The sequence below is a fragment of the Macaca mulatta genome, chromosome 15 (genome assembly GCF_049350105.2).
Source record: "Macaca mulatta isolate MMU2019108-1 chromosome 15, T2T-MMU8v2.0, whole genome shotgun sequence".
In the NCBI taxonomy this organism is placed as follows: Eukaryota; Metazoa; Chordata; class Mammalia; order Primates; family Cercopithecidae; genus Macaca; species Macaca mulatta.
In genome coordinates this window covers 80,105,580-80,117,595 of record NC_133420.1, presented here as the reverse complement: position 1 = coordinate 80,117,595, position 12,016 = coordinate 80,105,580, and the positions used below count along the sequence as shown (strand labels likewise).

At 41.8% G+C, this 12,016-nt stretch overlaps 1 protein-coding gene across 2 annotated transcripts in view; it reads right to left on the bottom strand.

The window, feature by feature from the left end:
• Window positions 1-12,016, bottom strand: part of HAUS6 (HAUS augmin like complex subunit 6) — a 48,427-nt gene that overhangs the window by 25,068 nt on the left and 11,343 nt on the right. For both annotated transcript variants that reach the window (XM_001109504.5, XM_028835138.2), the window contains exons 5-9: window positions 8,322-8,469; window positions 5,900-5,965; window positions 5,545-5,593; window positions 1,654-1,827; window positions 962-1,155 (exon numbers count right to left, since the gene is read on the bottom strand). In XM_001109504.5, coding sequence (XP_001109504.4) covers window positions 962-1,155; window positions 1,654-1,827; window positions 5,545-5,593; window positions 5,900-5,965; window positions 8,322-8,469 — 631 coding nt within the window. The remainder of the gene's footprint in view (window positions 1-961; window positions 1,156-1,653; window positions 1,828-5,544; window positions 5,594-5,899; window positions 5,966-8,321; window positions 8,470-12,016) is intronic.

Here is a 12,016-nt window from a genome sequence, read left to right as displayed (position 1 = left end):
TCCATTTATTTTTAAAATAGAATTTCTTCCTTGCTCTAAACTTGAGTAGGACTTTCACTCCCACTCTCTGTCCATTCCTATAAGCATACCATACTTTCTATTCTTTCTGCTCAATTAAAAAACTGTTCAAGTGGCTGAGGCAGGCCGATTACCTAAGGTCAGGAGTTCGAGACCAGCCTGGCCAACATGGTGAAACCCCATCCCTACTACAAATACAAAAATTAGCCAGGCGTGATGGCACATGCCTGTATTCTCAGCTACTCGGGAGGCTGAGGCAGGAGAATCGTGTGAACCCGGGAGATGGAGGTTGCAGTCAGGGGAGATCATGCCATTGCACTCCAGCCTGGGCAACAGAGCAAGACTCTGTCTCAAAAAAAGAGGCCGAGCTTGGTGGCTCACACCTATAGTCCCAGAACTTTGGAAGGCCGAGGCGGGTGGATCACCTGAGGTCAGGAGTTCGATACCAGCCTGACCAACATGGAGAAAACCCATCTCTACTAAAAATACAAAATTAGTAAGGTGTGGCGGCACATGCCTATAATCCTAGCTACTCGAGAGGCTAAGTCAGGAGAATCACTTGAACCCAGGAGGCAGGGGTTGCAGTGAGCCAAGATCGCACCATTGCACTCTAGCCTGGGCAACAAGGGCGAAACTCCATCTCAAAAAAAAAAACCTTTTCTAAGGCCCAGTTTTATAATTAGACCCAACAAAAGGAAAACTACAGAAAAGCTAAAATTATTTCATAAAAAAATTATCATTCAGGGCAAATCATTCATCCCACTAATTTTCCTTTTCCTTTCTGCTTCACATGTATCTCCAAGAGTTGATTATGTAAGGTTTTTGAGTACTAGAATTCTCATACTTGTTTGCCAAAGCTGAAGAGCTATTAAAGTTATACGAGTTTTGTTAAGAAAACCACCCTACTCCTCCCACAGTAAAATAACAGATCTTTTTAGAGTACCTCATATGCTTCAGATCTGATAATCTTTCCTTCTGAAATTTGGTCTCTTTTTCAAGGTAGTGAAGGTCTACCGTCAATCTTGCCTCATCAGCCTGACAACGTTCATATTTCATCACTTTCAAGACTTCATTTAATAACTGAATAACTGTTAAGAGGTTCAGTTTTCCAGCCTCATAAACATTTCCTATGTGCAACTAAGGAATCAGGAGGAGAAAAAAATTGGTGAACTATAGGTTATTATAATAATAAACTATTACATAAAAATACTTATGTTTTTTATCATTAAAGTTTATCTGAAAGAAAAGAGAAAGGCCAGATGCGGTGGCTCACGCCTGTAATCCCAGCACCTTGGGAGGCCGAGGGGGGTGGATCACCTGAGGTCTGGAGTTCAAGACCAGCCTGACCAACATGGAGAAACCCCACCGACTAAAAATACAAAATTAGCTGGGCGTGGTGGCACATGCCTGTAATCCCGGCTACTTGGGAGGCTGAGGCAGGACAATCGCTTGAACCCAGGAGGCGGAGATTACAGTGAGCCAAGACCATGCCACTGCCCTCCAGCCTAGGCAATAAGAGCAAAACTCTGCCTCAAAAAAAAGAAAGAAATTCTGAAAGCAGAAGAACACTGCAAGAAAATATACAATTACATCACAAGAGTTTTCTCAAAAGCTTCCTTAATATCAAATGCTTACCTGAAACATTTGTTTCTCAATCTTGTCAAGTAAGAGCCTTGGAATATTAATAGCAACATCAGTTCCATCTAAAGCATAATATTGGTTAACAAGACTAAGGACCGAACTAACAACTTCTCTCTCTTTTTCCAAAAACATGAGCGTTTCATTCACTGAAGCCCACAAAGACCGAACCTTTGGAAACAAAAAGAAAATATTAAAGTTCGCACATAATCCATATATATATTTTTTAAATGTAAATATATGTTCACTCTTAGTAACAAATTTCCTAGAATGATTTCTAGTAAGAAAATTAAATAATTATACTTTCATAGTTTAAAACTCCCTTTGGATTTTATTTCCAAAGGAAATTTTTGAAAAATGTATCAGGAGAATCTAGCTCACTATAATTTTCAAACAAATCTAAGAATTTTTTTGTTTTTAGAGATGGGGTCTTACTATGTTGCCCAGACCAGACTCAAATTCCTGGGCTCAAGCAATCTTCCCACATCAGCCTCCCAAGTAGCTGGGACTAAAGGCATGCACCACTGCACCCAGCTCCAAATCTAAGAAATCTTATGCAAGATACAGTTAGCCTTTTCTATATGCTGACATGTAATCAATCTACCAAAGATCATTTGGGGAGAAATAATTTTTAAAATTTCTCAAGAGAAGCCAGGCGCGGTGGCTCACACCTGTAATCCCAGCACTTTGGGAGGCCGAAGTGGGCAGATCACAAGGTCAGGAGATCGAGACCATCCTGGCTAACACAGTGAAACCCCGTCTCTACTAAAAATACAAAAAATTAGCCGGGCGTGGTGGCGGGAGCCTGTAGTCCCAGCTACTCGGGAGGCTGAGGCAGGAGAATGGCGTGAACCTGGGAGGCTGAGGGTGCAGTGAGCAGAGATCGCGCCACTGTACTCCAGCCTGGGGGACAGAGTAAAACTCCATCTCAGTAAAAAAAATAAAAAAATTTTTCAAGAGAAAAAAACTACTACATCTCAATTTTAAGTCATTCAGTTTGAGGAAGTTAAAGTGTGGGAAATTATGCCTCATTAAAAACAAAAAATCTTAGGCATATACTAATCTATATTCATTAAAATTGATATACAAGAATATTTAGGCAGGCACAGTGGCGCATACCTGTAATCCCAGTTACCCAGAAGACTGAGGTAAGAGGATCCCTTAAGCCCAGGATCCTTGCAAAAAAAAAAAAAAAGAATACTCATAGAATGTCTGTTTGTAATAATCAAAAAGTAGAAACAATCCAAAGGTCCATCTACAGTAAAAAGGGTACACTGGTGCTATGTCCATAAAATAGAACACTAAGCAGCAATGAGAATAAACACACTATGATTACACACAATAGCATGGATAAATACCATAAACAATGTTGAGCCAAAGTCAGACACAAAAGAATATATTCTATATACTCGCATTTATATGAAGCTCAAAAACAGGCAAAACTAATCTTTAGTGTAACACGTGAGGGCACTGTTTCCCCATGGGGGGAAACAGTGTAAACTAAACAGGTTCAAGGAGGATTCTAGGGTGCTGGTAACATTCTATTCCTTAAACGATATTGGTTACATGGACATGTTCACTTTGTGAAAATTTGTCAAGCTATATACTTATGAGTTACACATTTCTTGTATATACGTTATGCTTTAACAGAATTTACAAAAGAGGCAGGGAGGTGGAGAAATATAATTATACACATGTTCTTCCTGTATGATAAAAATACAGTATTAAATATCTCTAATTAGTTCACTTTTTTTTTCCTTTTTTCTTTTTTTTTTTTTGAAACAGGGTCTCATTCTGTCACCCAGGCTGGAGTGCAGTGGCACAATCTTGGCTCACTGCAACCTTTGCCTCCCAGGTTCAAGTGATTCTCGTGCCTCAGCCACCCAAGTAGCTGGGACTACAGGAGAATACCACCATACCAGGCTACTTTTTTTATTTTTGGTAGAGACAGGGTTTCACCATGTTGGCCAGGCTGGCCTTGAACTCCTGGCCTCAAGTGATCCGTTGTCCATCTTGGCCTCCCAAAGTGCTCGCAGGTGTGAGCCACTGTGCCCCCACCTCTTTTTTTTTTTTTTTAAGACGGGTCTCGCTCTGTTGCCCAAGCTGGAGTCCATTGACACAACAAGAGCACACTGCAGCCTTGAGCTCCCGGGCTCAAACAATCCTCCTGCCTCAGCCTCCTGAGTAGGTGAAACTATAGGTGTGTGCCACCCTAAGTATCTCTGACATGTTGCATGGCAAGGTAAAGCTGTTCCCAAAGGAACACTCATTGGCTAGCAGTCTAGAGGTCTCACAGGATGGCATTTCCTTGATGAATCTGTAATTATCTAGGATCTGGTTCTCAGATTTTCCAAGTCTAGATTTTTATCTTGTCAAGGGCTCAAAGTTGACTGTACTCAGAGAAAACAAATATGAACCAAACTCAGAAGAGACTGCTGTGAAAACTTTAATAGGTTCTGCAAATTATTTTAATTATATAATTTGCAATAAGAGATTCACTAAATGGAAAATACCATGAAGGAAGTGACTTTGCCTTGCCTGTTCTCCTCATTGTTTTGGCCCTAATATCTACAAGATACCTAGCACATATCAGATATCAATAAGCATTCACTGAATAAAAATATTTCCTTAAGAGGGCGCTCACCTTTACAAGTGACAATGTGCCTTGGAAGCCAAATTTATACCCACAGCAGCTTGGCGTGGCAATCACAGAATCACAATAAAGAGCTTGAGAGAAATTTTATCCAAAAAAAAAAAAGAAAACCTAAGAAAATACTTAACTCACATCAAAGTCAAACTCTGGAGGTCTCAGATCATTTTCATTTGTCAGAATCCTCCCTCCTGCCAAACCAGCCTCATTTTAATTCCTCATTTTCCTTTCATACTTAACATCTCCCTGCAGTTAACCCATTTTACTTAGATAAATTAATACCACTGACAAGTATAACCTTGTAACTGACAAGGTTATACTACAATCAAGCAGAGCTTTTTGTACTGGGGTGGAGAATTTTTAATTAATCATATCTAAAAACCCTTTTGAATATAATTAAGCTTATGAATTATAAGTTCATTTTTCCATTATATTCAAGTGTTTTAAAGGCACTCCATTAATATCTTTATACATACGACCTATGAGTTTAAAAAAAGAAAAAAGTAATAGTACTATAAAAAGAAATGGGACCGGGCGCAGTGGCTCACGTCTGTAATCCCAACACTTTGGGAGACCGAGGCAGGCGGATCACCTGAGGTCAGGAATTTAAGACCAGCTTGGCCACCATGGTGAAATCCTGTCTCTACAAAAATATAACAATTAGCTGCACATATTGGCATGCACCTGTAATCTCACCCACTAGGGAGGCTAAGGTAGGAGAATCGCTTGAACCCAAGAGGCGGAGGTTGCAGTGAGCCCGAGACCATGCCACTGCACTCCAGCCTGGGAGAGTGAGACTCCATTTCAGAAAGGGGAGGGGAAGGGGGAGGGGAAGGGAGGCTGGGCGTGGTGGCTCATGCCTGTAATCCCAGCACTTTGGGAGGTCAAGGCGTGCAGACCATCTGAGCTCAGGAGTTCAAGACCAGCCTGGCCAACATGGTGAAACTCTGTCTCTACTAAAAATACAAAATTAGCTAGGCGTGGTAGCGCATGCTTGTAATCTCAGCTACTCAGGAGGCTGCGGCAAGAATATCACTTGAACTCAGGAGTCGGAGGTTGTAGTGAGCCAAAATCTGTTGTACTCCAGCCCGGGCAACAGAGCGAGACTCCATCTCCAAAAAAAAAAAAAAAAAAAAAAAATTGTGCTAAATAGACTATAAGAGTCCCACCAACTGAGCAAACACTGCATATCACAGAATTTTAAAAGATTAAATTTCTCCTTTTATAAGTTGTCTCACCTTTTGAATTTTTTCTTCTATATTACTGTGGTCATCATAGGGTTCCATTCTAATAAAAATTAAATAACCTAGTTAGTCACATGAAAAATCACATGGCAATTTAATATCCAAAGAGCTAATCAGTGCAAACCCACCCACCAACAACCACCCCAACAAAAAATAAAATTTAATCTGAAAGCGATAATAATTTATTAGAAGAACTGGACTAGCAGTCATAACTATGCTCTAATCCTATCATCATCTGGCTATTGATATATTATTTTAATTAATGTTTGTGGGAATCTGTTTTCTCACCTGTAAAATGCAAATGCTAAACTAGTCTCTAAGGCAACTTCTAGCTCTAAAAGTCACTTACTTCTTTATTTGGTTTTCCAGTCCTACACATTCAGATCTCAAGTTTCGTACCTGCTTAACTGATAATCTGCAAGAAAACATACAAAATGACAACTATAATACCATTACAATTAATTAGTATAGCCCACTTCTCTATTTTCCCTTTGCATATCCTTGATCAAGGCCTCTGGGTACAGCCACCAGCAAGCTAAAGGACTCTAAACTCTCTTTATCACACAAGTGATTCAACATACAGGCTCCTACTGAGATGGACCTAGGACTCGTAGGTTAGTATACCCTCTCTGATTAGAATGATGGAGGTTAGTAAGACGACTCTGCTCTTATCCTTATCTCACATACCCAGGGGATAAATTTAAATGTTATCTAATACAGTCAGGCAACATTTCAGTTAATTTCAAAGGATTCTATAGCTTTAGTAAAATACAACAAAGCATTCTACAAAGTTATCCTACTGTAATTGTCTACAGTTGCAAAAAAGAAATTAGGCCAGGTGTGGTGGCTCACACCTGTAATGCCTATATTTTGGGAGGCTGAGGCAGGAAAGTGGCTTCAGGCCAGGAGTTTGAGACCAGCCTGGCTACAAAGCAAGGCCCTGTCTCTACAAAAAAATTTTAAAATTAGCTGGGTGTGGTAGCACACGCCTGTACTCCCAGACATGGCAGGAAGATCACTTGAGCCCCTGAACCTAAATATAAAATAGCATTAAGTGGTTTTAAAAAATGATGACTACCTACCTGAAAGAATATCTACTTAACGAAATACCCACTAATCGGACTAATGGACATTAAAAGTAATATACTGGCATGGTGCAGTGTCTCACACCTATAATCCCAGCACTTTGGGAGGCTGAGGTGGGTGGATCACCTGAGGTCAGGAGTTCCAGACCAGCCTGGCCAACATGGCAAAACCCCTTCTCTACTAAAAACTACAAAAATTAGCTAGGCATGGTGGCATGCGCCTGTAATCCCAGCTACTTGGGAGGTTGAGGCAGGAAAATTGCTTGAACCCGGGAGGGGGAGGTTGGAGTGAGCCAAGATTGTGACACTGTACTCCAGCCTGGGCAACAGAGCGAGACTCCATCTCAAAAAAAAAAAAAAAAAACATGGTAATACACTATGGCAATATGGAAAAATTTACAGAATGAAATATCAAGACAAAAAAGGATATGAAATAAAATAAACACTACAATTACAACTTTAAAATATATTTCCATATTTACAAAGCACATAAGAAAAGTGAACTTTTTCGGCCGGGCGCGGTGGCTCAAGCCTGTAATCCCAGCACTTTGGGGGGCCAAGATGGACGGATCACGAGGTCAGGAGATCGAGACCATCCTGGCTAACATGGTGAAACCCCGTCTCTACTAAAAAATACAAGAAACTAGCCGGGCGAGGTGGCGGGCACCTGTAGTCCCAGCTACTCGGGAGGCTGAGGCAGGAGAATGGCGTAAACCCGGGAGGCGGAGCTTGCAGTGAGCTGTGATCCAGCCACTGCACTCCAGCCTGAGCGACAGAGCGAGACTCCGTCTCAAAAAAAAAAAAAAAAAAAAGAAAAGAAAACTGAACTTTTTAAACTAAAGTGGGACGGGCACAGTGGCTCACACCTGCAATCCCAGCACTTTGGGAGGCCAAGGCAGGTGGACCACTTGAGGTCAGGAGTTCAAGACCAGCACGGTCAACATGGCAAAACCCCATCACTACTATAAATACAAAAAAGAAAATGAGCCAGGCGTGGTGGTAGGCGCCTGTAATCTCAGCTACTCAGGAGCCTGAGGCAGGAGAATCATTTGAACCCAGGAGGTGGAGGTTGCAGTGAGCCAGGATTCCACTACTGCACTCAAGCCTGGGCAACAGAGCGAGACTCCATCCCAAAATAAATAAATAAATCAATAAATACAGTGATCTTTTCTTTTTCTCTAAACTTACATTTATAGTATGCCTAAAGTTTTAAAATATTTTATGCAGAAGTTATCTGACTATAGCCACAGTGGCTCATGCCTGTAATCCTGACACTTTGGGAGGCTGAGACAGGCAGACTGCATGAGCTCAGAAGTTCGAGATCAGCCTGGGCAACATGGTGAAACCCCGTTACTATTAAAAACACAAAAATTAGCTGGGAATGGTGGCCTGCGCCTACAATCCCAGGTACTCTGGAGGCTGAGGTGGGAGGATGACTTAAGCCTGGGAAGCAGAGGCTGTGGTGAGCCGACATCACACCACTGAATTCCAGCTTAAGAGCCTAGGTGACAGAACCAGACCCTGTCTCAGATAGGGAAAAAAAAAAAAAAAAAAAAAGTTATCTGACTTTAAAATGGAAAAATAATCACCAGGGTTTTGAGGTAGGCATGGATTATTTCTGCTGACATTATATTGGTGACATCTGTTCAAAAGAAAGAAATTATTTTCTATCAAGGTACTACTTACTGCGCATTTTCCTGATATTTTTGGGTAACACAATCTTCTCTTTGCAAAATTTGTAAAAATCTGCTACGTGCGAAATGGCATCTGGCAATGCATTTGTGCAAGTCCTGTGGTTTTATGTTAAATGTCTCTACAAAATGATGAGAAGAATCTACACGGAACACAATTAAGATTATAGAAAACAGGCTGGTCTGATAGTAGTGGGTTATCAGAATTGAACACTAGTGTCACTAACATTGATGGTATACAATCTCCCACTGCTAAATTTGATTGACTTTTTAAAAAAGGAAAACAGATTTACAAGCTAATAAATACCAAAAATGTTGAATTTTAATATTAAGAAATTAACATCATGTAACTAACAACTCCCCAAAAGCTAGTATACCATAAATATATAACAATACAACTAACGTTTTGTTTTGGTATTTGGGGCTGTTTTTTTGAGACAGGGTCTCACTGTATTGCCCAGGCTGAAGTGCAGTGGCACAAGTATAGCTTACTGCAGCCTCAACCTTCTGGGTTCAAGCAGTCCTCTCACCTCAGCCTCCACAGTAGCTGAGACTACAAGTACATACCACCATGCCCAACTAATTGTTTTTTTAGTATTTTTTGTAGAGACTGGGTCTCAAGGTGTTGCCGAGGCTAGTCTTGAACTCCTGGACTCAAGGGATCCTCCTGTCTCAGTCTCCCAGAGGGCTGGGATTACAGGCCACCACACTCAGCCCGACACAACTAATGTTAATGGAAAGTAAGATGACCTTTTTTTAAGGCAGGCAACTAAAAAAGATTTCTAAAGGTGAGTTATTTTACACAATTAAAAATTTTCGGAGGGCATCTACCTAAAAACATTCTTATTATAATTTGAGACGTCTAGAAATACATTTATATCTATAGTGTATTTATTTATAGATATCTCTTTTTTTTTTTTTTTTTTTCTGAGACGGAGTCTTGCTCTGTCGCCAAGGCTGGAGTGCAGTGGCCGGATCTCAGCTCACTGCAAGCTCCGCCTCCCGGGTTCACGCCATTCTCCTGCCTCAGCCTCCCGAGTAGCTGGGACTACAGGCGCCCGCCACCTCGCCCGGCTAGTTTTTTGTATTTTTTAGTAGAGACGGGGTTTCACTGTGTTAGCCAGGATGGTCTCGATCTCCTGACCTCGTGATCCGCCCGTCTCGGCCTCCCAAAGTGCTGGGATTACAGGCTTGAACCACTGCGCCCGGCCAGATATCTCAAATTATAATAAGAGCTACTTTGCTTCCAAAAAGAATATTTTTTTTCTTTTTTTTTTTTTTGAGACGGAGTCTCCCTCTGTCACCCAGGCTGGAGTGCAGCGGCGGGATCTCAGCTCAATGCAAGCTCCTTCTTCCGGGTTCATGCCATTCTCCTGCCTCAGCCTCCTGAGTAGCTGAGACTACAGGTGTCCGCCACCAAGCCCAGCTAATTTTTTGTATTTTTAGTAGAGACGGGGTTTCACCGTGTTAGCCAGGATGATCTTAATCTCCTGGCCTCATGATTCGCCCGCCCTGACCTCCCAAAGTGCTGGGATTACAGGCGTAAGCCACCGTGCCCAGCCACAGAACCTTTTAACAAAGGAAGAAAGTCAATATAAAAAGGTAAGAGAGGATCACATCATCTCCACTGCTGCCATCAGTTTACTTTTCCTCCTAGTAAGACAATAGGACAGGATAACCAAATAAAACCACTGTTCATTTCTCAAATAATTATTCACTGTGTTACTAAAAACCAAAGTAGACCTGAGAATAACCCATATAAATATTTCAGAGTTCAGGTTTTTACCTGTAATAAATCCTACTTTAACATGGCTCAATACAACAAAAACATGAGTATTCTGAAAATCAGGGACTTCCACAGTGCATTAACGTTGCTTATCCAGGTCCTAGTATTGCCTCAGAGAAACCACCAGAATTTGCCGGGCATGGTGGCTCATGCCTGTAATCCCAGCACTTTGGGAGGCTGAGGCGGGCGGATCACAAGGTCAGGAGTTCGAAACCAGCCTGGCCAACATAGTGATACCCCATCTCTACTAAAAATACAAAAAAATTAGCCAGACATGGTGGCGTGTGCCTGTAGTCCCAGCTACTCAGGAAGATGAGGCAGTAGAATCGCTTGAACCCAGGAGGTAGGGGTTGCAGTGAGCCGAGATCACACCACTGCACTCCAGCTTGGGCAACAGAGTGAGACTTCGTCTAGGGAAAAAAGAAAAACAAAGAAATCATCAGAATTACTAAATATTTAACAAGAAATGAGTTTACCGAATTTAGAAGTTACCTAGAGACTGAACATTTTGACTGAATTGGTTTAAATCCAGAAATAGGACAATCCATGCTTACAAGTCTTATGCCTTATTAAATCCAAACATGCATATTTTATATAAAACAGTTTGTATTACATGTAATTGGGGCAGATCATCCACTAGCAGAAAAATTGGAAACATTCTCATATTACATTTGAAATCCTGGCACTTTGGGAGGCTGAGGTGGGAGGATTACTTGAGACCAGGAGTTCAAATCAAAACTAGCCTGGCCAACATAGGGAGACGCACCCTATCTCTAAAAAAAATAAAATTTTTTTTTTGAGACTGAGTCTGCTCTATTGCCCAGGCTGGAATTCTGTACTACAATCTTGGCTCACTGCACCCTCTGCCTCCCAGGTTCAAGCAATTCTCGTGCCTTAGCCTCCCCAAGTAGCTGGGATTACAGGTGCCCACCACAATGCCCAGCTAATTTTTGTACTTTAGTAATGATGGGGTTTCACCATGTTGGTCAGGCTGGTCTTGAACTCCTGACCTCAAGTGATCTGCCTACCTCGGCCTCCCAAAGTGCTGGGATTACAGGCATGAGCCACCACACCCAGCCAAAAAATAAACATTTTTTTTTAAGTACAAATTGCTCTTAAACATGAAACAATTTTCAACCTCACTAATAAGAGAAATACAAATTAAAACTATACTGAGATCCCACTGTAACCTATCAGACTGAAAAGATTAAAGTATCTGGTCACAGGCCGGGCGCAGTGGCTCACGCCTGTAATCCCAGCACTTTGGGAGGCCAAGGCTGGCGGATCACGAGGTCACGAGATCAAGACCATCCTGGTTAACACGGTGAAACCCCGTCTCTACTAAAAAATACAAAAAATCAGCCAGGTGTGGTGGCAGGCGCCTGTAATCCCAGCTACTCGGGAGGTTGAGGCAGGAGAATGGCGTGAACCCAGGAGACAAAGCTTGCAGTGAGCCGAGACCACGCCACTGCACTCCAGCCTGGGCAACAGAGCGAGACTCGATCTCAAAAAAAAAAAAAAAAAAAAAGGTCTGGTCACATACTATGTTAATGAGCCTTTAGGAAAACAGACATTATCCATACACTAGTGATAAAAGTATCAATTGTCGCCAGGAGCGGTGGCTCACGCATGTATGTAATCCCAGCACTTTAAGAGGCCAAGGCAGGAAGACTGCCTGAGCACAGGCATTCAACACCAGCCTGGGAAATATGGTGCAACCCCAGTATTAAAAAAAAAAAACAAAAAAGGCCGGGCGTGGTGCCTTATGCCTGTAATCCTAACACTTTGGTGTAATCCTAACACCTTGAGAGGCCAAGGCGGGCAGATCACCTGAAGTCAGGAGTTTGTGACCAGCCTGACCAACAGGGAGAAATCCCATCTCTACTAAAAATACAAAATTAGCC